Source organism: Megalops cyprinoides, chromosome 9 (genome assembly GCF_013368585.1).
Source record: "Megalops cyprinoides isolate fMegCyp1 chromosome 9, fMegCyp1.pri, whole genome shotgun sequence".
NCBI classification, from domain to species: Eukaryota; Metazoa; Chordata; class Actinopteri; order Elopiformes; family Megalopidae; genus Megalops; species Megalops cyprinoides.
Window position 1 is genome coordinate 31,368,219 of NC_050591.1, and position 27,188 is coordinate 31,395,406.

Below are 27,188 nucleotides of genomic sequence, written 5' to 3' on the forward strand. Positions count from 1 at the left end.
AGTCAAATATGCATTACTGCAGAAGTATGGCACGGACAGGTTTGGTTATATCATTACTGGGATGTGTTGGTGTGATTATGTCATACTGCGTTGTGCGTGTGCCGGCATTTGTTGTATGCGAGTGACATCATCATAGTGCGACACATCCCTGTTTCAAGGACACCTGGACTGTGTACGTCCTATGTGTATCAGGGTAGCGATTCTGTAGAGGGGGATCAACTGTTGAGAGAGCTGAGGTGCTGTGTGTGAAAGGCTCTTTAGCTCCTGAAGGATCTGGGAGTCGGTAGGCAAGTGCACTGTTTCCTTTCCACAGAATGCCACCTGTTCTGTTCTGTTCTCTCTTCGTTACCTGAGAGGAGCTGATTGAGGACCCACTCCACTAGTCACCAAGCGTGAAAACTATCTGTTTTCCTCTCACGTGAAATATCCCCAGCCTTTTTTTTTCATTTAATTTTTACTTTTTGCTTCATTCTATATAGAACAGAGATGCTCTGCATTGATGGTGGAAGGGAGTGAATGATCACAGATGGATTCATTGATAAAGTATGCCAAACAACAGAAATGCACTGATTTAATCATTGAAAATAACCGAATTTCTGTGCTTTTCAGTCATTCGTTTTTCTGTTCAGTCAGATGGGTATGGGCTTGTGGCAGACTTTGTGAATCATGTGAATCATCCTTCCCTGTTGAAGAGGTGTATGTTGGTAACAAGTGGGAAAATAATGATTTATCAAGGTTGTGCCTATGTGGACTGTTGGCTTGTTGAATATATCTGTGTTCACAATAAACTCGCACTTGCATTAAAGTAGCATTTTTCTCACAGATTGAATCCTCAAAGCACCCAGCAACCTAATGTTTGTAATATTAATAAAGTTTTAATACATACACAGCCTTCAAAAAATATTACACACCAAGCGGACTAGTCAGCCACGGCTGACAATTGCCCTTGTTTAAAAATACTTGCCTGCGGCAAATAGTCAGTGTTTTCATCCGTGTATGTAATATATGTAGCCTAAGTACGCTTTAATAGCTTTAATAATCTAACTCAGGTACACTGGTCAGGCCCCAGCAATTCCCATTCCCTCATCTACTAGAATCTAATGTATCACATATATCAGGCAGTTGGTCACAAGAGCCAAATACAGTCCCATCATGTGGCTATTCATTGGTGAGTGAAACCGGGGGGACCAGCTGCCCCCTATCCCGCAACACCCTGAAACACCAGCCAAATTCAGGAGGCCTCGGTGTAAAGCACCAACAGCCTGAACGCAGTGCACGCTAACACACAGCCGCACCGCCTGAGGGTCAACCTGTGGAGGCTGGCCCAGACTCTCCTTTAACTGCCAACTAGGAAACAAGGAACGACAACGGCGCGGAAAAAAAAGACATAAATTGGTTTTCTGCGTCTTATCTTGCGGGACACACAATTTCAGCTGGGATACGAGGCCATGATTTGGACTCGGGCCTCATTTGGCCACTGGTACCTCAGGATTTGATCTCCGTCTGAGTGAAGGAACGGGGGCCAGCCGAATTGCCCCCTGCTCCGGACAAAACCCGTGCCCGGTGACAGTAAATTGGCAGGGAGAGGCTTTAGAGAGAGAGCGGGGGCCTTGGCTAAGGACGGCTGCCCATTCGAAATGGCTCAATTTAGCTCCCGTGCGCTCATGGTGTGAGAGAATGCCACTGCCCCACAGCCAGTTACAGGGGAAAAATCAATAGGCATTTTCAGAATGGGGGGTGGGGTGATTGGGGGGGGGGGGCTCTTAAAACGGAGCTCTCTCTCTGAGTGTTGAAAGTGAACACTCGCGTAGGATTCATTAAACTGCACACAAACTGCTTACAAGGATAAATAGCATCCATGCTTTCTGTCCCCCATGCCCATCTCTCGTTCCTCCTGTTTCGGCCCTTTCTTTTTTTTTTTTTTAATCTTGTAGCTATAGGAGCCCCGGTATCGAATTCAGGCGTTCGGGATCTTCCTATTAATAGCACATTGATAGCTCTGACCTCACCGAGTTCTCGGCCCCTCTCCTGCGGAGACAGAATAGGGACACTGCAGCATCATACAGAATTAATGTGCTCTCCTCCGTAAGAAACACAACGGGAACCATTTGATAGCAGAGCAGGAGATTGCACTGGCTGGGTGCAGGAAGTTATTCAGATGCTCGCACAATATGTCCGACTTTTTAATCCAACTTTACGCCACCTGCTTCAGCCAAACACACTGTAGAGATCCAAAGCCCTTTGGCATGCGCCGCTTTATTACACTACATTATTATTCGTCTGGCAGCATTACATCATCAGGGCCCTCCTCAGGGAATCGAACCCGCAACCTGTGGTTTGCTTCTTACCCACACAGAACACTGCTTCCAGAATTAGTTGCTAACCAAAATATAAACAGATGTTATGTAAGATTCTAGCCTTTATGTCCCAGCCAGGACCACATAAGCATGTATGTGTAAGATTATAAGGTACATTTTAGAAATACGTGACATGTAATTTTGTGAAGACTGAAATGCTATGATGCATATATTACATGAGATTTCTATTTTATTATTCATATTGGTAAATATAGATTAGTGTACATCTTCATCATGATTGTAGTATTATACGGATCATTATATAAGTAGTATATTTCTCTGCCAGTGTACCAAATCAGGATAACATGAAAGTAGGTCTGCTGATAAAGCAGAGGTGATCACTGCAACCAACACTATCTTTGATACTGTGGTTGTAACAAAGTGCATGTGTTTGTTTTAACAAGGTATTGTGAGTGGAAATGGTCTATCTGTCTTTTTATTTGTGGGTGGTTTTCAGAGCCTGAATCTGCAGTGCTCAGTCCTCAGTCGTCACCCATGCGACAAGGATGGAGAGGGCGTTAGATTTGTCCTCGCTCGCAGTCATGATCTAGGGCTCGCAATTCCCCGCTTTTAGAGTAGGAATGACCTTTCTGGTTTTACGTGTCCCGCGTTAATGGCGCACAGTAAAGTCACGGGGACGATAAAGCTGGTTTTCGGTGATGCCAGCTTCGTAAACCTGAGGGCTGAGCCTGATGGCAAGCCGTGCACCCACACAGCCGTTAAATCTCCTTTTACAGGAAAATAAACCGCGGCGTGCGATGGCATGACCGTGGTAAGTCACGTTCCCTGGAACGGCAAGCCTTTGGGAGGATTGTTATTCCGACAAAACAACTATAAAACATCCACTCAACCCCTCGAGATACAGAACGGTGCCTGGATTGACTGAGACAATACAACATGCAGCACACAGTCCTTCTTGATATTTAATGGCATTAAACAGCCAACAAAATACCTCAGTGAACAAATTACCACTATGCAGCTTTGGATAGAGCATAGAGCTTTGGATAGGTTTTGAAATAAAACCTGTAACTTCCTTTTGTCATGCATATTTCAGTTACATATACACACACACACACACATATATATATATATATTTCTATCACTCTGTCTTCATGTTTGTGCCATGCAGCTCTGTGCACTTATAGATTTATAGACTCTAATGTTGTTTGCTGTTTGATGTTAGTGAGGTTTTTTTTCCTCTGTAGATATATGTCTGTTTGTTTGTTTGATTCTGTCTACCGAATATGTAATGTTTGAGATCTCCTTATTTGCGTGTTGTTGTTAGTTTTTTTACAAATGCCACGGGTGCTGTGCTGGAATTCTGAAGAGGAAAGGGATTTAGTTTTGCTTTATTTGTTTTTTTTTTTTCCCCCCAATTGTTTTTCCCCCTGCAGAAGCGTATTAGGTTGAAACCAATGCAAATGAAGGCTTGTGCTCTCAATCTATTGTATATTCGTATATTGTGCACTCAAACACACATACACCCTACTGATGTATGTGTGTGCTTGTGTGTGCATGTGTATGCAAAAACCATTCTCGGAGATATTTTTTTGCATTATTACATGCGAAACATATCCCTGAAGATATGTTTTTGCATATAATGATGACGCAACTGGAGGGCGGGAATTAGAACCATTATCCCGGAATTCCGTGGCAGGCAGACATGAAGTGGAACTCTGTGGTCAGAGCGCCAGGGGAGGAGCATAGCACCCAGAGACAGAGCCACACATCGCCAGGGTGACGTGACACCAGGACAGAGGACATGGTAGCAGCGTTCCCGTGTGAAATCACGAAGGGAAGCCACAGTCACCCCGAGCAACAGTGACAAAAATACCACCGTGGAGACATTGCACCCTTCCCCTGCACCCCATCGCCTCTCTTTCCCTCTCAGTCTTTCCCTAGCAGGCAGACAAACACGTCCAGTCACCCAGAAATAAAACGCAAATAAGTGAGGAGAGAGGAAAACAAAAGGATCCCTACCAGATTCTACGGCTTCACTTTAATATGTTTCAGTAAGATACGCTACATTAGGAAGGTTGCTTCAGTTTCACACTATGTTTCATTATCAAATGTTACATTAGAAAGGCCGCTTTAGTTTCACTGTAATATATTTCTGTATGATGTGTTACATTAGGAAAGTTGTTTCAGTTTCATATTAATATATTTCAGTATGGTACGTTACATTAGGAATATTGCAACAGTTTCATATTAATATGCATTATATTAGGAAGGCTGCTTTAGTTTCGCTCTAGTATGTTTCAGTATGATACGTTACATCAGGAAGCTTGCCTGAGTTTCTCACAAATATGTTTGTTTGACATGCTACATTAGGAAAGCCTCTTCCTGAGTGCCAGTAAGTCTGCTGTTGAGCTGGATGAGTGCTTAACCTCCTCCGAATGAAGGAAGCTCGGGGTGGAGATGGGGAGGGGGCTCAGAGGAGGGGGCTTGGGACGGCGCCAGGAGTGCGCCGTCTCTGAATTGGGTAATGGTGTAATCGCCCCGGCAAGCGAGCTGAAACAACCGAATCTGCATCTGATTTGAATCAGGCCAGATGCGCGGCGGTCTCTCTCTGCCGGGATAACTGCTCGGCTCTTTTCCATTACGGCGTGTGGCTGGCCCGCTGCGACAGAGGCTTCACACTGAGCTTATGGATTCTCATTCTCTCACACACTGGTGTGTACATACCCTGTCCCTCTCAAGGTCAGCCCCTAACACATACTGTATGTAGATGTACTGTGTCTTTGGCTCCTCTTACATGTAGATCTTGCAAATCTGGGACCCCTAACAACTGGAGCAGCAATGTAGCATAGTGGTGAGGAGCGGGGCGTAACCGATTTTGTTGTTGGTTCCATTCCCTGTTAGGGCCCTTGGATTTAATCCAGAACTGCCTCCGTGAATATCCAGCTGTGTAAATGGATAGCATGTAAAAAGTATAACCTATGTAAGTTGCTGTGTAGATATAGCATGCACTCACCACTCCCAGTTCTGTGTAGTTAGTGTCTTTTCAGCCAGACACATGCAGGTACCATAGACCTCTAGAATGCACGGCTATTTCCTTGTCACCTTCTTCTATGACCAGACCATTCCACTCCATCCACACCTGTCTGGAGAGCACAGGTTAACCCTCATGACCTTATGAACGCAGTCCTCACTCCCACCATTACTGCTGACGGTATTAACGCAATCCTGATGGTTCTGTGTTTGTATGGAGGAGTGGCAGTCCGATATTGCACACATTAAGGTATGACAGGAATGGATATCGAGCCTAAAGGATGAGGTGTATGTGAGGTACAGAAGAAGGTTTATGTGAGGCAGGACATGGATACCATCAGTTCCAGTTATAGTTAAAGAAAAGGATAAAAAGGAATCATGGGATAGAGTACAACGGAAGTATAAGAGGCCTAGTAAAGGGGTATGTGTTGGGGGAAAAAATGGTGTGTAATGTGGAAAAAACTAAATAAAAGTAGAGAGTCAGGTGGTGTATTACCAGCAGAAGAGTGGCTGTGAGATGGAGAAGGCAAGGTACTCAAGAGGCGGAAGAGAATAAACGTTAATTAAGATTAACCATAGACTGTGATTTTCCCCACTCATTTCCAGCACTGTGACTATCAGTTAGGGGGTATTTATCATTTAGTTGATGAAACTGTAAATTAAATGTAATTAAAATGTTATTAAATGTCTGAAAATTCATATGCTTCATTTGATCAAATAGCCAGTCAATGTATAATATTTAAGGTCTGCGATATTAATAACAATGTATTAATGTAATGTTTCCATGATTCATTGCTGTAGAGAGTAAGGGGGGATTTTAAAAAAAAGTCAAACACTGGATACGACATATCAGCTATTGAACTTTGTTTTACAAGGTCGTTACAGGAAAACTCCCCTCTTGCTTGTGTGCTAGCAACTCAAATAGCTATCACCTTCATTCAAACAAATGGTTACATTTTAAAATACCCCACCCTTGCACTTAGCTTGAAAAGAAGGTTTTTAATCGTTATGCATCCTGGAGTTGGAACATGCTACAAAACCAGATCAGATTAGACATCATCATTCATGTTGATTTCATGTGCATGATTTACAGTACTATAACTGAGGAGTGTGCCTATTTCAACTCTTGATGACCGTTGCAATATTCATTAATCTGTATTAGGTAACTCTTGTAACATCACATGTTCCTGAATGAATCTGTATTTACATTACATTACATTGCATTACGTTCATTTAGCATGCACTCTCATCCCGAGCCACTTCCAGCAGAATAGAGTAGTGTATCCATCCAAGTTGAAATTGGTGTATTTAGTTGTTATCGTTGTATTAGTGTGTAGTAGTTCTAATTTGTTTGTATTTAGTAACTGTTGTAATGTTACTTGTTCCTAAGTCAAAGAATCGCTTGTCATTTTTTAAGCAGAGATCGGTATTGGTTCATGCGATGAGTATGATTGTTCGGCTGATCCCCGTTGCTCTGTACCATCAGTGCTGCAGGTTGCTCGGTCTGGCTCTCTGGCTCTGGCTGTAATGGTTCCACAGGGATCGGGGGGAAAGTGCTTCTTCAGCTCTTATTAATGGTACAAATTGAACAGGTTTGCCACTCTGAGGTCGTAATGAGTCCCCCGTACCCCACCCCCCCCTTCCCTGAGCCCCGCCCCGCACCCCATTGTTCCCCCCCGTGCCGGGTCGGGCCCGGGGAGCCGTAATGGTGCCTCTCTGACCCTCTTTTGGTTATTATTTTGTCACGGAGAGCTGCTCTTTATTGGGGATAGGGGGTCCTGTCTCCCCCCCCGCGCCCCCGGCCCCTCCCCTGCCTCCACGCTGCTTGGATTGGGGTGAGGAACGGGGATCGATGCAGGACGGTCGTTAACTGGATTTGTTACCGCGGTGCTTGCTTACGAGGCAGCAATTAGAGCAGGACGGCCAGCCCTGTGTCCCGCGGAGCGACGCGGTCACGCCCAGGGGGACGTAAATGTCAGGCGCGCTGGACCGGGTTCATTAGGGCTGGCGGAGACAATGGGGATCCGTTCTGTCTGTCTGTGTAATTCACCCTCGGGGAAGGGGGGGGTTGTGATTTGTGTGCGACGGTCAGCGGCGAGGGAGAGGTCACAGGTACCGGAGCAGCCACGGTCAGGACTCCTCCCTCGGACCGTTCGCGCACTCTGGAATTCACTTGCTTTATCACAGGAGCCGCGGTCATTCAGCAGTTTGACCCTGTGGGGGTGCAGCTTCAAAACATGCCAATTTCTAATGTGAATTTACAGCTTCCCCCCCCAAATCGCCTCTTCTGAAATACAGGGCTCTTTGTATGGCCTGGTGTGTGTGTTTGTGTGTGTGTCTGCGTGCGTGCGTGCGTGCATGAGAATGCTTGTGTGTATGTGTGTTTGTTTGTGCATGTGCATGTAGGGGTATGTGTGTATGCACACATGTATGTGTGTGTGTGTGTGTGTGTGTGTGTGTGTGTGTGTGTGTGTGTGAATGCGCTCATGTGAGTGTGCTTGCAGATGAGTGTATGTGTATATGTCTGCGCAGGCAGGTGTGAACTGTCTGACTGTGTGTATCTGGCAGCGCTTGAAGAGGGGTTTGAGTGGGTGGAGGGTTACAGAAGAGAAGCAGCTGCTGCTCTTTATGCATAAAACAGCCTGCATGTGCTTTCGCAACTATTTGTGCAACGTGAATTCCAGTGGTGATTGAACTGGAAAAGAGAACGCAATAGAACAGCATCTGTGCTGCGTATCAATGGCAGGGACTAAATGAAGAATTAAGGTCTGTAGTTGTAGAAGAGTCACTTACTGCCTTCTGTCTCCTTCTGATAAAGCTCATTTCTTCTACCTCTGATCAACCTTAATGAGCCAATTGAACTAAGACCTGAAGCATGTGGGTTAGCCATCTTTACTTTGGTTTAGTACTGACAGCCAATAACTACTTATGCTCTGAATTTGTATTGGAGTCCCACTCTGTGATTTGAATTACATTTAGTCATTTGTGTTTTAATTTAATATGAAGATTCAGCGTTGCATTTAGCCACAAGCTTATATTGTGTATGTCCTTCTCGTTCCCTGATAGTTGACCTGACTAAGGGAGTCTGGCATATAAACATAATCATAATCATAATAATTATAATCATCATAATCAGACAGACTGGCTTCAGTTTAAAAACTGGAAAACCGTTTACATTCCTATGTGTTCATTTTGTACAGTTACACAGTCTAACTACAGTGATTTACCAAGCATTAGCTGCAAAAAGATCAGAATGCAAACGGCAAATAGGCAACTGCACTACAGCCAACAGCTTGGAGCTCAATCACCGGTGACCACCTGAATATATCCTGAGGCAACACAGAGCAGCAAATACATTTTTTAATACACATTGTGAAGTGCAGCAAGTATGATATGAATCACAATGACTTGCTGCTGACCGCCTGTAGTACCCATATGCACATTGATACATTAAACAAAACAACAGTCAGCAGTGAAAAAGTCTTAAAACAGAAGTTTTAACTCAGTCTGACCATTCAAAATTCAGGGCGGATCTCAGCTGGAAGAAGCCACTCACAATCTAAACGTGTGAAATATGTTTGTACCTTACTGTTAGTTAAGAGTTATATTTCAGTCCAGGACACATAGAGAGTTTACTGTTGTGTCTGTGACAGAGTCCTTTGCAGATGGACGGGGTGTTTGTCTGGGTGTGTCAGGGAGGGGGTTGGTGTGCCTCAGGGGTTTAGACAGAGACGGTTGTCCGATCCATAGTGTCACCCATCCACGCTGGCGGTCCCATTGCGTGACCCCAGAGATAACACAGTCAGAAAGTGGCTTTTCATTGGCCACGCGCTGAGCACGGATTTAGACTGAGCTCCGTCTCCCCTAATGCAAAGGGGTCATCCCAGGGTAACCGTTTTGTTTTTACTGTTGGCCTGGACAGCTCAGCGTGCGGGAAAGCTTCCCTGCACACTTAACTAGTGAGTCTGGGTGAAGGACGAGCGGCAGACAGTGTAATGTCTCGCTGGTGGAATATTGTTTCTCTGGACATGAGTACACCCAATTGACCAGTGAGCGGAGGGGAGATGGAGGTGGGGGGGCGTGTGGAGGCGGAGGGGAACAATAATAGTTTTAGTGCTGGGCTCTGGTCCAGAGTCAAGCGCAGGGATGGCAGTGTAATGGAGCATTCCTTCTGAAAAAACCTTAGTTGAACACCAAGAGAGGCCACGTCAGAGCAAAAGAGCACTTAACCAATGCCGGATACCCAAGAGAGAGAGAAAGAGGAACGTGAATGGGCTTTAGTACTATTTTGATTTTAATACATAATTTAAAAAAACCCACAAGATTGTGATTGATTTTTATCTATGCTAATGCTTTTGAAACAATGAACAATGGTAACATAATGACATCAAGCCATTCGTTTTTTTCCAGGCACAGTGGCTCCACTGTGATGAGGGAGGAATGGAGAAGCCAAAGAGGGCTGAGAGAGCCCTCAGACTGGGGACAGTCTCCACTGCCCCACTGTCTGCCGAGTCCCTGCCCCAACCATAGAGCACCCTCAGGCAGGCTGACTTGGGAAAGCTGCAGTTGATATATTAGGCTCCTCACTGTGGGATCAGGTGTCTCATATGCAACAAGGGAATCACAAGTCCCTTCCTCTCAGCAGCAACAGTGTAACACTACTTGGTAGACAATAGGATCATTCCAAAACACAACCAGGGTGGCACAAAAGACAATGATGTTTTACATTCAGGTAAAGCAAACAATCTGCTCTTAAGAGTATCATGTTCCATTATGCTCTTAAGAGGGTAATTTTCCATCTTTATTAGGATGAAAGAGACGAATTAACAAAATCCCTTTCTGTATCAGATCCAAACAACATATGACCCCCGCGGATCTGTCAAAAAACCACTATCTGCGTCTTTCCTGTGATTCACAGACAAAGCTATTTGTCGGGGCCTGCTGGAGACTGAAGCCTTGATCCAGGAGAGATGGGGGAGGGAGGGAGAGAAAGAGAAAGAGAGAGAGAAGCCTCCTGCATTCTCCTCATGTCTTTTTAATCGTGCTCCTTCCTGACGAATGAGCCTGACAACTGTACAGGACCGCTGCCAGAATCACATCAGCGTACTCCCAGCCATCAGGAACCTCTGAGTTGTCAACAATTAAGCCCCTAATTACCCTGGAATTCTAACGAGAGGCCTGTTCCTTTGATTGCATCACACAGGAACTGATCTGCAAACCCATATGCAAGATCTTTAACCCCCCCGTGCTCTCTTTGAAGGTCTTTCCAGTCTTGATTGAGCGTGTTTTGGTTTCCCCCTGCTTGTGACTCCAGTGTGTCCTTGGCCTCCAGTTGGAAGAGTGGGGATATCGGGTTGGGGGGGGTGGGGGGGCATAATTACTGGAGACAGTCCGAATAAGAGCGTTATGTGAGCAGAAAAAAGGTTTAATGATGTCTTTAGCTACGGGATTCGGGGGCGGGGAGAATGGAGAGGAAGGTTAACATCTTGACTGATCAAGAGGGGGAAAGGGGGGAGATGTTTTCGGGAGCCCCTGGCTCGCCCTTGCCCTTGCTCGCTCTTCCTCTCGACTCGTCAGTGCTCCGCCGCTCATTAGCGGTGGGGCGGACATCACTCACTGGCCCGTGCTGTTTACACGGCCTGTCATGACAAGGGCCCCGCACCCCCCCGTTATCTTCGCCTGTCTCCGCTGAAAGGATCGCAGGCGCGAGGTGTTTGGACACACTCAGATTAAGATGCTTTCTAACAGTAACAGGAAATGGATACCTTTCTCTAGTTTGTCTTGGAACCCCTAGGTGGGAAAGCCACCAGCCCCAGGAAGCTGTTCCTCCCTTTTTACAAGCGTGCGGGGAATCCCAGGACAGAGTGACGTACCTGTCTGCCGTGGGGTCCCGGGATACCAGAGGACAGATGCTCCAGCTCACCTGGGGGAATTCCTCTGCACTCAGCTGTGAATTATGGAACAATTATACAGGAGGCTCAGCCTCCCCCCCTCTGTCATTACGGCAGGGAAGGCTAATAAAGTCTTCCATTCTCCCCGGCCTGATTTGCAGGTGTAAAACACTTTGGGTTTACGGGGCATGTCTGTTTCTACATATTTGCGCCATGAGAAAGTAAACAGCGCAAAAGGGAATATCAAGGTGTATTCGGATGGAAAACGCTGAGAGGATGCCTAGACAGTAAATACAAGAATGTCTGTCTTAAAATGGGCAGGATGGATATCTCAGACATGACGCCTTGGGGAGGACAGGTTCTAGGTTATGGCGATTCTGCTGTGTATTTTGGAAGATTTTTCTGGTGTTTTAAGGGCAAAGGTAGCTGGATGGTGTATCCTGTAGGTAACATGTCAATTCAGCTTGAAACTAACGTGAGGTAAGAGACTTCAGTTAACAGTTTGGGAATAGACAGCTTAATCACACTTTTCTGTGGTCTTTTTGTCATTGGACTCCACTGTCGTTGCACTATGAATTGGGAAACGCCACATTCCAGCATCCTGAACACTGACAGACTGCCCTCTCCCTGTCCCCCACTCCCCTTCCTCGCAGGAATTGTACTTCCAGGGAGAAAGATTGGAATCTCTGCCATAAATCAAGATTTCCTCAGACTTGTTGCATGTGCTTTAAAATGGCCTCAGTTCCCAGTCTGTCATCTGTCTCCCTAGATGGCATTTAGGAATGGAGGGGATGGGGGGGGGGGGGGCGGTGTTAATTTGTCAAAGAGAGAAATGGAAGAGAGAGAGAGGATAAAGAAAGGGGTGAATACGGTGGGAATGTGGAAGAAAAGAGAAAAAGGGGAAGGGAGGGGGTGGGGGAGACTGAGGGAACGAAAAATGTGCAGGAGTCGGGAGGGAAGATGGATGCAAGTCAGGAGCTGGTGTTGTCCATACATCACACACACATCACACAGCTGGGGTGAAGGCCAAGAGAGGATAATCTCAGTGCAGAGTCAGAGGCCAGCCAGAGGCTCCATCTCTCCCACTTCCTCTCTGTCCACCCCAGCGCACTCAGAAACAGTGTATTCAAATGCAGTGGTCCTGGGGTCCTAGCTGCCTGGGCAGCAGTGTAACATAGTGGTAAGGAGCAGGGCCGAAAGGTCGCTGGTTTGATTCCCTGCCGAGGCACTGCTGGTGTATGCTTGAGCAAGGAACTTAACCCATAACTGTCTCAGTAAATATCCAGCTGTATAAATGGATTACATGTAAAAAACTGTAACCTGTGTAAGTCTCTGGATAAGAGTGTCTGCTAAATGACAGTGGTGTAATGGCTTACTGAGGATCAAAGTGCCCCTCCTCAGCTAGACTCCCATTGCTGAATGGAAGTCTGGCTGAGGAGGTGTTGGAGATCTGGGGACTTGGATGGCAGGTGCTGACTTCTCTTCTTCACTGGTGGCCGCATATTGTCAGCAGCGTCTGATCCTCAGATCCATACACCCCTCACATGCCATCAATGTCCCTCAGGCCTTTCCTGTGCCTACATCAAAGCTCATACCTCATGACCTACCTTCTCATTACATCAGGGCAGAGTCAGGGTTCCCCTCTCGTTAACAGTGTCTGGGGAAATCCCTGTTGCTTCAGAGCGAAGTGTGTCTATCTGTTTCAGCAAACGTCTTGTACAGCTGGGCATGTTTGTTGCACACATTTACAGCGTTACCATGGAGATGACAAACCCTTCCTGGAGAAATTTAGGAAGGAAAAAAAAATACATTCAGCAAGTCATTTACTCCGTAATACAACGCTGCTGTTTCCACATGTGAAACTGGGAGGAAACCACAGAGAAAGAGCCAGAGAGATGTACCACATACGGAGGCCTCTTTTCTCATCCAGCCTTTCGCACTTCCTACTAACTAAGCCTTATTGCACATAATGCCTCAGTTCTCTCTGTTGAGTCGAATGCAGCTATACAGGTATACCACTGTTAACAAATCCGTAGAGAAGTAAGCTCCTTTATTATAAAGTTAGTTTAAAAAATGATGTAATATTTGTTTAAAAACATCTCTGTAAATCACCGACAGCAATTCACAACCATGCAAATGTAGTTACTTTTTTAACCAATGAAGAGGTTAGTGACTTTACCTTTTAAATGAAACTTAAATAAAATGTCCCTGCCCCACTTATCCCCTTTTTATCTCTCATAAATGCCAGAGATTAAGTAGCTGTTGCGTCAGACCAGCCATCTGACATGACTGTGAGTGACCATCCAGTGCAAAATGAAATGAAAATCAAATTGTGCTTGGGTTAAATCAAACTCAATTGGGTATATTCAGTAGAATTATGTGAAATGGAAGGAGAAGTGGTGTGTTCATTGAGGTTTGCTCAGTTGTCATTGACAACCATTTTGAGTGGAGCAGAAGAGACACCACTATGGCTTTATAGTGAAATGGAGATATGGAGCAAAGGCAGTGGAGAGTAAAGAGAGTTCTGAGTGACAGGTGAGAAGGAGCACATCTATATTAATGACTGTTCAATATGCAGTACCAGTCAAAAGTTTGGACACACCTGATTAACGTAAAGGGAAACATGCATTCAAAGACATTTTGATCTGAAGAGTCATGCTTAAATGCTAAATTAAATGCTTGAAATTTGTTTCTTATCCAAAAATAAATAGTGAAATTGATGTCTATGTGTGAACTTTTGTCCAAAAAAATTTTTGGCTACTTTGAAGAATCTAAAAAAGTTAGTTTTGATTTGTTTAACAAGTTTTTAGTCACTGCATACTGCTGTTTGTGTTATTTCATAGTTTTGATGTCTTTACATGCGGAAAACAAAGAACAAATAAAGAAAAACTCTCCTATACGTAAGGGTGTCCAAACTTTTAACTGGCACTGTATGTTTACTTAACAACAGCATATTTAAGTGTTTAATATTTTCTTAATTACTGTCTGAGGTCCCAGTGCACATCCTCATATATACTTTATTAATGCTATATTTATGTCAAGGGTAACATTTCTGAGAGCAAAGTGGCAGGACGGATGGCATTTACCTCATTAACCGAAGTACACCTGCACCTCTCAGCTCCCTGGGTCACTGGGATCGTTCCTCACACAGAGGAGACAGCTGCTCACCCTTGTGGGATCCATGCATGACCTCTTGGGGGAGCAGCGCAGTGAGCTGGACCTGTCAGGAACCTGGTTGGGGGGGGGGGGGGGGGGGGGGTCAGGAGGGTGGCTTGTTCCTCTCTCCATGTTTTATAGGGGTGGATAAAACCAGATGTGTGGGTGTGCGTGAAGCAGACTTCCAGAGACAGGAGCTGCTCTCCTGCAGAGTGATAAATCTCTCCGCAGGTTTATCGCCCTCAGTCCAGGGCCACGGCCGGAAAAGCAGCCCCCATTTACTGGCTGGCTGACCTCTGCTGGGACCGTCCTGTCCGCTCCGTGAGACCCGCTCACTGAAGATGCGGAACTGATCAGTCCTGTAAGACACGGACGGTGACATAAGAGTTATAGATCCTGTGGGTCACGGACAGTGACAGCACTGATTGGTCTTATAAGAGGCTGATCTCTCCTGTGAGACACGGACACTGGCATTGGATTGATATGAGACACAGACGGAGACGTATGACTCAAATGAGACAAAGTGACATGGGGCTGATCAGGGCTAACAAACCGACAGGTAGCATAGGATAAATCTGTCCAATAAGACAGACAGGGATGCAGAGTTGATAGGTCCTGAGAGACTGTGCTGAAAGTGGCTGTTCTGTTCAGATTTTAATGTGTTTTTGAGACGTACCTTACCAAAAACACCTTTCAGTTTTGAATAGCATCTCTGGGTGCACCCACAGCCTGTCAGTGCCCCCCTGCAGTGTGGTATCAGACCCCTGGGAGATTCTCAGTGCCCTCACACTCGCCTACATTGTCTTTCAGACAAAACCTTCCCCAACACCATCAGGTCTCCTCAAGCCACCTCCTCTATGCTCATTCTACTGGTGAACATTAGGCCAGGCAGTCTGTGGGAAGCACTGGCTTATCTTTCAGCCAGTTGCCATGGCAGGATAATGTGTTTTAGCCTATGAATTACATTATAGTATCTACAGTGATGGCGGGGGCAGAGAAAGTGAAAATAGAGAGAGAAAGAAATAATACATTAAAAAGACCTATGCTAATTTGTAGAGGGGAAATGCTGTTTGGTTAGACAAAAGAAGAATGTAACCTTTCTTTTTGTGGAAGATTCTGGACGGGCGTGGTGAGGTACCGGGCAGTCAGGGGGCTGCAGTGAGGGGGGGGGGGGGGGGGGGGGGTGGTGGAATTGTGGCGTGCACATGCAGAGCAGGATTGGCTGGCGCAGAGGCAGAATGTGGAGGCTCTGGTCTATAGCAGCCACAGCTTAATATCCATCTGTGACAGGGAAGCCCATTAATAACGGGATGATCCCAGGCCTGAGACAGGACTGCTGACAGTGGCGGATCGGGCGGAAGAATCATATCCCGCTGGGGGGTGACTGGGCCGCAGGTAGGCTCGGCCCGCGCTCCCAGGTGCCATTATGGATGTCGGGAAGGAGGGAGTTGGGGGGGGAGGCGTGGACTGCGCTCTTGACATCTCCATTAATCAACCTCGCACACACATCCTCCGCCCCCAAATCATCCCAGCATAGAGTCCCACCTTGAATAAGACAGGAGACCCAGTCAGGAAAGGAAGGCTGCGACTTCCCAGCATGCTCTTCTGCTCCGCACGTGAATGAAAGCAGACGTCTCTGAGACATATCATCTTTGCCTGCGAGCCCGTCTGTAACATTAGTGTGACATTACTAGCTCAATAACAGGCTTGAGGAACAGAAGAAAACTCCATGCGCTAGAATGTAATAAACTGACTCAGGCTATCCCTATCACAATGGCAGACGTTAACGCCCACTCGATGACAAGCGAGGTATTTCTGAGAATCTGTGCTGGCGTTTAGACTTGTAAAACTCTCCTCCTTATAATTATAATTATGATAATAATTTACTCTACTGCCTCTAAGGGAGGAAACACCAATTTATTATTATCCATCAAACTGTTATCTTTTTCCTTGCTGCATTTTTCTTCTTTTTTTTTTTGAAGTACACCTACACGCAGTGTGCGAAAGTGGCGGTGTGCGTAAACGCTCGGCATGCTACAGGATGAACACGGCCAGCACTTGCGCACGGGAAGCCGCCTCTCACCTGTTTCCACGGGCCGCCTTCCCCCGAAACGCTTCGCTGCTCCGCCTCCCCCCGCCTCCCCCTGCCTCCTCCCGTCTCCGCATACCTGCCTGCTTCAAAGATAACGGTCGACACCTGGAGACCCCCCTCCATTGATCAACAGCTTCCCCTGCTAATTACAAACAACAACAACACAAGAACACCTCATTAGCGCGTGCGTATGCCGAGACTGGAGCTACAGGATAAAATCTCTCCAATCATTAACTGGAATAATTACAGGACGTGTTATTAAGGGCAGGCTTATAACACCAGACGTTTTTTGGTTGCTTGAAATACGTACTGGCAGCAAAAAACTGCTGAGTAGCCTTCACAGCATTGAACTAATTTTATTAAGACACTTGCATACATTGTCTCTGTCTGTGGCATTAAGACAAAACCTAACAGTGTTTTAATAAATTTTAAATGGGGTGAATGAAGAGGAAAAAACACACAGCATAAAGCAGGACAATTAAAAAAAACCTCTGAGGACAAATTATATCTTAGCCCCCCCCACCACCACCACCTTCCCCCTCACCTCTTTTTTTAATTTAGGGGCCTCAGCTTTACCAAATAAATTACCTTTCATGACCAGATGGTCTGAGGACAAAGAAGGAAGAAAGTCTGATTGATTATTAGTTTTTGATCTAATTTAATACACATAATTGCACCAATCAGTTGACAGTAATTGGGGCCTGATTTATTTAGAAAAATAAATGATCCATTTGAACATGTGGTGGGCTGATTGTGGTTACTCTCTGTCGCCCAGGGAAGATTTAGAGAGTGAAAGAGAGGGAAAAAAGGCAAGTCATTGTATGCAGTATGATCTATTCATCCCAGTAATATTTAAGGGCACACATTCTCTGTCAGGTGTGTTTTTCAAACAAACACTAGGTCATAATGAATAATACTCAATTTTATAAAATGTCTTACCTAACTGGGAATAATAAAAAATAAACAAATAAACAAAAAACAAACAAAAACAATGTTATGTGAAATAATTTCAGCTGCTTTTGATCTGAGATATTTTGAGATATTTTACACTGAAAGTGCTTTTATGAACTGTAGGTGACCCTTTTTAAAGGGAATAAGGGAACTAATCACTGCATTTAAAGTCATCCATGGACTAGTAATACTGGACTAATTGGGAATTGGAAGAGTTAGACACACCTGGAGATAATTATTTCATGATGTCATAACTGAAAACTTATGATGTGAATGTTATAAATCGCCTGCTTTGTTGCAGTACTTAACAGAATGTGAGTGGGGGTAACACGGATAAAGTAAAAATTGTAACCTATGTCGGTCTTGATAAGAGTTTTGCCTAAATGGCTATAATGTAATGTAATATGTAATGGACATTCTCCGCTGTGCCCATGAACTACCATGTCCGTGTTCTCCTCAGACAGACATGCACCCCACTGACATGTGTCTGGTTCAGTCTGAGGCCATAGCTGAAAGTGACAGTGACATGAAACTAAAGAGAAATCTGATGGGGGTAACTGCTGTCTGTCTGTCACATATTCAAAAAGCCCTGCATGAAACACGTTCTCCTGTATGGACAACATGTTGAGGACACTTTAGAGAAGGTCAGGATCAGAACTGTATTGATCCTCACAGCAGGCCCGGCTTGCCACAGAGGTACCCAGAGACCTGTCTCCACCCCAGAGACGGATCTCAGCTGTTCCTGCATAGGTCCCCCTTCGCCGGCGACTTCAGCATGCCCCAGCTTGAACAGAAACCGCGTCCACTCCGTGCGGAAAAAAAGAGGCAATTTGTCCCTTTGTCAATTCCCGAGGTAAAACCTAATTAAAAAGCAGGCCGTTACTCCTTCAGAGGAGCGGCGGGTGAGAGTTTACACTAACGCGGCTCATAACTTATCAGTCCACCGGCTTAGCCGAGGTGCCTCTTTTTGAAGTATCACCACCGGTCCTCAGCAAACACTCCCTCTTTTTAATTAAAATAAATCCACCGTGAGCCAATATTTAGAACCCCTGGGGAAAACAGCTCCAGAAAAGATACAGAGATACAGGGGGTGTGCTGAGAGAGAGGCTTAAAAAAAAAAGCCTTCGCTGAGATCGGCATCTCTTGTCTCGCCTTTCCATAATCCCACCCTACGTATTCTTTCTGCATATCTCTACGTTTCTACAGAGGGCCATTTACTCCCTGTCTGACCAAGATATGTGCATCTCCAGCACATATTCGTATTAATAATGAACTCCCGGCACATTGCTGTCACTGCATGTATTTCTGTAATGGAGTTTGCAGGGGCACAAAACCAAGCGGCCCGTAAGTGTAAATTTAGTTTAATGTGTAGTGTGGTCCCTTGGTGGCAGCAAATGGAAGTGCTAGCTTTCAGGCCTGGCTTGTTAGGAGTGAGTATGATCATGTGTTCCCTATAGCTGGTCTATGGTAAGTGCTAATGTTAACCGCCTGGTCTTGTTGTCATTTTAGGTTACTAATGTTGCCTGTTCATCTGAGAGAGCACGCATAGTGCGTTTCCTATTGTGATCAGAGCAAATTGCCTTACAACTGGCTATACCCCACATCTGCAAGTACTTCTCTGCACAGCAAAAACAGATCCTTGTGAATGTGGTTTTTTCTTTAATTTGTTTTTGTATAATTTTTTTCTGCTCTCTTAAAAGGATCACTAAAAGCATTTGACATCATTACCAAACATAAACTTTACTCCATTGATCCTGAATAAAGATGTACATGCTCAAAGAGAAAGAAACAAAAGCACAACAAAACAGAAAATGTTTTTAAATCCTGCTTAGTTTCACTGCCGAGCTGAAGCTTTGCTCAGAAACCACAGAGATTTTTTTTTAAAACAAAAAGAAAACAAAGGCTAAAGTTAAGTAAAGAGGCTGGCGCATCTTCAGAGTTCTGTGCTCCTTCCTTACAAGAGAGTCTTTGGTAAACCTGTATGCTGAGGATTTGCATGAAGTGACAAAGAGAAAACAAAGTCTACCTTGACACGTATTCCAAAGGGGAAGGCTCAGGAGAGCTGTGAGGCCTACACACACCTCCCAACGCTGGCTTATTAACTATGATATTCAGAAGCAATGTCACTGCATTTTAGATAACCATAACATTCAAAACAGCTCTCAACAATGGATTAGTCATAAAGAGAACCTCATGTGGCCCCCGAACAATGAAAATGGACCAATATTTTCTGTGTGCGTGTTTGCGCGCATGTGTGTGTGTATGTGCGTGCGTGCATGCATGTTTGTGTGTGTGTGTGTGTGTGTGTGTGTGCGCGTGTGCGCGCGCTGAAAGTGAGAACATCATTCCACATGCGCCTCACAAACGGGTAGTAAAATATCAAGACAAATCGCCATGTCTGGCCATCTGACAGCGCAGCCTTCGACGGGAGCAAACTTAAAACGTGTCGTGGCTGCAAGAGAGGCCTTTACGAGGCAGGCTGCAACATGCAGTCTGATGAGCAAACGAAGAGGAAAATAAGTCCTTTATGATTTCCATCGTCATAAAAGACGCAGAAGGTGCACTCTCGTCATGTCCTCGGTTGTGGTAATGGTTGTAGTGTGTGTGTGTGTGTGTGTGTGTGTGTGTGTGTGTGCGCGCACATTTGTTTGTTTTTTTTGCCTTTGAAGTGGGATCACAGCCTGAAAGTGGGGCATTCCACCAGGTGAGGCTGCCGCAGTGAGGACCCTGTGCTGCTAGGTGTGCTGTCCGTACAGGTTTACCTCACAGTTCTAAGGATGTGAGCCTGTTTGATATGTTCACAGGTCAGCTTTAATCCTCCTTTGTGTCTCTTGTGTGTTGCCTTTGACTCCTTTTTTCGTCTGCATTGACAAGTTCTGGTCTGCTTGACAGCTTTCCTGTCTTTTTCCCCCACGTTTATTCTGACTTGGAAGTTTTTATCTCAGAATAACCCCCAAAATAAACCGACCACAGCTCTCAGAAAATACAAAATAAATCAAACAAAACATGGACCTCCTTTCTTTCAAAGAAATTTGATGGCGCAGTCACCAATAAATTAGGGACACAGTAATTACTGGAAATTAGGGTAAATTATATTGATACAACAAAGCACTCTCGACAATGAACCTTACCCGTACCTCACATAGCGAGAGCACACCACTTTGCTCGTCATTGTTCGCTGCGGCACCGTTGTCGAGTGTGTGTGGCCCGTTTCATAATGCCGATTCTGACGCTCCAGTGGACTTGACGTGTATTTATTGTTTGTTTTCAGAGAGGCGACCGCATCTAGAGGATTTGAAATGGCGGAGGTGTACGTGTGGCAACAGTTTTACTAACTCCCATCAAAAGCAATCATTCTCTCGCCTGTAGCCATCATAACCACACTTTTCCATCATCAACAAAGGTCACCGGTCTCCCTCTGAACCCCACAGATTGTTTCTGTACTCATTCCATTTCTCTTGGTTTAATACTACTCCCCAGCTCCGCTGTCTCCAGATAGGTACAGACTTCATATGTGGCACTGTGCCTCGACAAATAATGTGTTAAAAGCGAGTCCTTTCCAGTGACATTATAATAAAACGCCTTAAACGAATCCCGATTTTTCTCTCGATGGCGTGACTCAATTGGAAATAACACGACAGACCTGTAGTAAAGCTATTTCAGCCGGCTCTGTTGCTCTTCTGTATGCGAACGGCGTCGTCACGATTTCAGTGCTCCTTGGGGACATTTTTCACTTTTATGGTATTTTTTTCTCTCTCTCAGTGGTAGGGTCATATGTGACATGTTCCTCAAAACCCACACAACCTGTCTTTGTCTCACAGTGGATTTTTTTTTCTAACTGTAATATGGTCTTTGCGTTAGATTTTGTTGCCGTTATTGAGTTGACTTCAGTTTCTTGTGGCTTTAAAACTTAGAATGACCTCCAAAACGCTCAGACGGCGCATGCCATGGACTGTTTATGGTCGATGTATTATTGACCCAAATGGAAATAAACGCCAAGTGTTACAGTGTCCTCCCCCTGTCGGTGCTTGCATGCGCGTGACTAAAATAGAAAAGAAAATAGTTGGTTATATATGTGGCGTCTGCTCTTCCATCGAAGTCATTATGGCACGATATGACCACACATCCATTAACATGGTGTGTCTTCACATGTAAAAAATGCCATTTGTGTGCTTTGTCTTTTGAGCGCACCGACTCTTTACAGCAGATACCGAGCACGTGGCTGAGGAGAGAGAGAGGGGAAAGCGACTCCTGCCGCGTTTTTATCAGCGGATTGGCGACGCTGCGGCCAGTAGGGGGCGCTAAAGGCCCACACAGGCACCGAAAGGGGAAACGGCTAGAGGAGACCCGCTTGCTCTCAGCACGGACGCCGTAATCACCAGCTCAGACATCAAACAGCTCCCAGCGCCTTTGTGATCCGCACGCGCAAACGTGCCGCTCCTGCGAGGATTTCATTTCGTGTGCATCGCAATGCCAACTTGATTTCCTCATCATGCGGCAGTATTATTGTTATATTAATGGTGTGACTTGTATCATTTTGATTGCTTATCTGTATACTTATTCTGCTAGGGGGACGCTCAATTATACACCGCAAAAATAACATCTGCAGCATTATCCCAAGCCCCACCTGTCACCCTAATGGCATTTGTGCATCACAAATTGCGGTGTGGTTGTTTTATGTGTGAAATTAGTTTTTCGCCATTTCTGCGTTTGCATTATTCGACGTCAGCTCAGTGAATTTTCGCAGTCTCTCGTGGAATCTAATGCGTGTGTTGAAACGAGACTCCCACATTTGACCTAGCGTGTTCGCAATATCCTCGCAGCCCTGCATGTTTAATGCGCGTGCATTGCGGGTCATACCAAACAGATGACTAATGGCGCAATCATGCCTCTGCTGCCATTCACTAAGCCATCAAATATTAATGAAAGGCATAGATGAAATCTCCAACTTCGGACTGTCGTTTGTAACCACTGCGCTGACAAAGGAAGCTTGCTTGTCCCATCTTATAGCTCGTGCTACATAGGACGTAGAGTGAACCGTGAAGTATAAAGCACAGACGCACACAATTTCGTGACCAAAGTACTATTCGTGTTTTCCGGCAAAATCCAAAGCATGCAATATCTGCGCCACGCCCGCACATCATTTTTTTAATCTTACGGCGCCTTACCGTTACATGTGATTATGCATGAAAATCACAAGCGCAAATGCTAAATTCTGCAACTGATATTTTCAGTGGCAGGCTCCAGATGAGATTGCCTAAATCCTGGTTAATGTCCGACTGTATTGTCAGGAAACGCATGAGCACCTTCACACTCACTCTGTGAGTCGCCGCGGGTAACTTTTGAAAGACACGATCAAGAGTGCTACACTCAACCGCGGTGTTCTTTTTCTATGTGGCACGAGCCCTCGCTCGTTTTTTCTTTCTTTCTTTTCTTTTTTTTACTTTGTTGCTGGCAGTGGTAATAATAAAGGCTTGCCAACACACACTTGAGCCCCCCACACCCCCGCCTTCTCCGTCTCTCGCTCCCTCCTTCCCTCTTTCTCTCCTCCCCCTTCGAGTTCTTTTTTGGTGTGTGTGTCAGTCGAGGCTGAAGCCGAGCCGAGTGCGGATAGGCTGTGGGGTAGTGTTGGTGCTACAGAGACGGGGAGGGAGAGGACAAGCTCTGTTAAACTAACTACTACATCCACTTAACGTTGTCTGCATGCCTATAGCACTCAAGCACATGGAAACAGCAGCCCTCTTCATGAAATTTACGCAGTAGGTGTGGAGGAAGGCTGCGTGGAACTTTGATGAGGGTATGCTAACAAGCATTGATATTGTTTTAACCATGCAATGAGAAGGGACACTGTGGACATCGGGGAAGATTGGCAAGGTGCTGGAGACAGCAGCATTTCGAGGAGGCTAAGGCAAAGCGCAAGTTTTGTATAAACGGGACGCGATTCTCTGTTCATTGAAATTAAAGAAAACGTGAAGCTTACTTAATGAGTGTGTTTGCTGAGGAGTTCGCATCACGTTTTCGTCTGAAAGAGAAGAAATGGACGGTGCACGGTGACTTGTGGGGCCAACGGCTGGGATAATATACTGGATCGTGGGGTCGAAATCTCAGCGACTTTGGCTCTGACATGTCTGTGGATAAGCATCTATCTTGTGTTCTCCCGAAGAGGCTATAATGAATCCGCCCTGTACTTGGACTTCGAGACTGGCTTCAGTCAATTACTAGGAACTACATCAAAACTTCAGCTACAAAAGAGAAATAAACTCTTGTGCTGTTCAATTTGGGGGTCCAAGTGTTTGCTAAGTCAAGGATTTGTGCGCAAGAGACGTGGATGTTTACTATGCTAGAATGGGTCTGCTAGTGTACATCTTCCTTGGTGGATTATTACACTATCAAGTCGATGGTAAGTTTTGGAAATAAACTTTGATTCAGAAAAATTGCATGGAAAATATTTGAATGGTTGCATTTCAGGTAAGGTAAGAGAGCGTCTCGTAAGATGTAACATCTTGTCCATGAAGGCGACAGTTATTGTGCTGTCATTATTCTCAGCCAGCGTCTAACAAGCAAAATAGGGTGTTCTCGGTTTTGGCACATTCAGCGTAATTTTTGAATTCTTGCTCAAGGTGCATTAATGCAACTGGGAGATGCTTGAGTGCGACCGTTTTAATGGCCTGTGACAGTTGTAACATATATAAGACCTGTTAGATGTCTGTTTTAGCTGTAGTTTGTGCTTACCATGCACGTATAAATAATAAATAACAGTTTTGACGTTAGTGTTTTTATAGTCGCAAGTATTCATTTATTTATTAAATTTGAAAATGTATATATTAAAGAAAGGCCTACTTAAGTATAATATCTTTGTAAATACTCAATGAAAGTTTGGCGAACTTCTGGGTGCCTTTTGGCCCTGATCACGCTGTTGTTTCTGCAGAGGAGCAGAGAGATTTGATTATAGTTAGCAAACCTGAGTTATTCAGTCACAGGGTCTGAAGTAGGGACGTGGATGTACTGTACAGCGTATTATTGCCCGGACGCATTGTGGCTTCTGTTATATCTATATACACCGTGAGCTGAGTGTACGCCACAAGGTTTCGTAAATTTGAAAAGGTCAGTGATACAAATGAGCGTGAATGATAGAGCAGTATACGTATTATGCCCCGTCCCGATGACTTGCGTTCTCGGAGTGAAACTGCTCTTGCCCTCCAACGCGAGCAAAAAAAATACATTTCTATATATTTAGACGCTTGGCATTTCCTCCGTCACAATAGCGCATCCTGGAATTCCACGATGCGGGTTTCTGCCAGTGGGGTGCAAACGCCTGCAGTGTCCGTGGGACATGGTGGCATAACGAGCGTGCCGTTTACCATATTTGACCCAGATGGAAAGCTGCGGGTCGGTCAGGTGTGCGGATCAAGTGATTTTAAATCACCTGCTCCACCCGCATAAACCCACTCTGAAGGGAGCAGTGCATTACGTGTAGCTGGATTTAAGAGTATATATGTAGGCTAGCATATAGTGTTTGTGCCTAACATGCTGAGATATCGGACACCTTTGTATTCATGACACTTCTTTTATTGCTTTCGGTTTATTTAAAAAACATATGGTTGATGGTTTGGTAGGCTATTATCAATGCAGTGCTAACATAGTTGACTGAATTAACCTGTCGGATAATAATAATAATAATAATAATAATAATAATAATAATAATAATAACAATAATAACTGGGTGGTTATTTTTTGCTGAAAGTACACAGCAGAACGTCTGCAACAAATGTTGATAAGATCTACGTCCCGCATTGCTAAGTGGGGCGCGGAGCGATCCGCAGTATCCCGAGCGAAACGGACCGATCCGGGGGAACGGTGAGGGCGAGCGGAGCAAGTACAGGGGGAATGCGGCGGGGCGAACACGGGAAAAGACAGAATGTAATTAAGGTAAAGGGATAGTTGGATATGTATAAAACAAATCCAATTGACCGGATCGTCGGGTGCACCAGATAATATATATTAGGGTTTGCCCCACGAAGAGCATTTGATTGTAGGAATTCTGAAAAATACAATTATGAGGCTTAATTAATGCCTCATTTTAAATGAGCAGATCGGTTCATTCATATTTTTTTCCAGTGTGTTGCAGGCTGCGCTGTAAATTGGTCACCAAAGAAACTGCAATCACTGCCGTTAATATTGTAACCCGAAGCAAGTATTTTATTAAATAGTGGGGCGGGAACAGAAACGTTCTCTTAACACAGTTCCTGGCGTACACTTGCATTATAGTTAAAATGATAGAAATCAATAACCCAGCATTAGGGGAGGACTGTGTTATGCCAAAGCTAATGTTGGAGGAAGGCAAAAATCAGTATTAAACACACCATTTGCATTGATGTATCAGGAAGCTGCGACTGGGTAAACACAATAAGGCACATTTGGGGTTCAGTTTGAGAGAGGGAGCGTTGCCATATAGGACGCCCACTTTCACATCTGGAGGGCTCTGTAAAGATTTCCTCAGAGAACGTCTGGTCATACTGAAGATTTGTAGTATCTTGAAAGGGTTCCCGAGTAGATCATTGGATTCTCTTGAATTTTTTCAACAAGGTATCAGCAAGAGTCGGGACAGATTTTTTTTAGGTTGTTGCTTTCTCACGTATTGCGTTTTGTCAGAGATCAACAGAATCTAGTGTCTTGTTCTGCTTGTTCCGAGCAGTGTAGGTTAAATTTCAGGTATGTGAGAATGAATTTGATGACTGAGCAGTCTCAGACACACTCATTTACATCCAAACGAATGATACATTATACAAAAATGTGCAAACACGCTCAGCTCGTTACCTAAAAAGATGTTTGAAATTGTAATTAAGGTACGTTGTTGGTACACGCAGTTGTGTCGGTTCAGATTATGTAGCACGGGTTTTTCAAACGTCTCTCTTCCGTTTGATTAGTTTTTGACGAATGATTTCTGATTAAAAAAACAATCGTTTTTGTGGTTCTTGCTCCCCGTCTGTGAAGCTAGCTTAATCACTTCATGTTAGCCCGTAATGATAGGTGCGTTACGTCTGCTGTTCCAACTGTAAGAATTTCACACTGTCTCATGGTGTCTTGTCATTTCCAAGAAAACAACAATGCACCCTTAGCTTGTGGGAATAGACTTAAAAGAAGTGACACCCATGCTGTTGTTCTGAGAGTCAGAACCCCCTTTTCAATTTGATGTGTCACTGATTTAAAGCCCTTCAGTAGCAACATGTCAAAACTGACAAATGGATTAAGTTATGGGAAGACACGTGTTCTTCCGAAGTGATTTGATCGTATCTCGTTTGAAGTATTGATTTAGTAGCAATCATTTAGTTGCATTATGTACATCCTCTGAATGTCACGAGCTATTTATGTAAACACCTGAGCAACAAAGAGGCAACTGTTAAAATGCATACTATTGATTATTAATCAGCATTCCAATGCTCATTATTTCTCAGAGATGGCCATCTGACTGTTACTCAGACAGTAGGGGGAGGCTGATGTGAAGGCCGTGTCTTTGCTAGCTTGTTTCAGCAGATGCATACGGTCATAATGTTGCAACATTATGTAATACATGCGCAATGGCACCTTCATGTGTGCATTTAATGGCATATCTGGAATGTCTGACATATTCTGCAAAGGTTCATGCTTAGACGAAAAATAGACAAAGCTTTACTGAAGATAAGAATTCCAGGTAGGCATCTCAAACGCGTTAGACTGCTGGCAGCGCTGTGGCTTCCATTTTAGGAACTT

At 44.8% G+C, this 27,188-nt stretch overlaps 1 protein-coding gene across 9 annotated transcripts in view; it reads left to right on the forward strand.

Annotated features, from left to right (window-relative positions):
* robo2 (roundabout, axon guidance receptor, homolog 2 (Drosophila)) overlaps nucleotides 1–27,188 on the forward strand; it is a 399,514-nt gene that overhangs the window by 161,834 nt on the left and 210,492 nt on the right. For 8 of the 9 annotated variants that reach the window (XM_036536226.1, XM_036536232.1, XM_036536228.1 and 5 more), the window contains exon 1: nucleotides 23,740–23,838. The exons of the other annotated variant lie outside the window; for it this stretch is intronic. In XM_036536226.1, coding sequence (XP_036392119.1) covers nucleotides 23,784–23,838 — 55 coding nt within the window. In that variant the 5' untranslated portion in view covers nucleotides 23,740–23,783. Of the gene's footprint in view, nucleotides 1–23,739; nucleotides 23,839–27,188 lie in introns of those variants that run through there. 9 annotated transcript variants of the gene reach the window in all.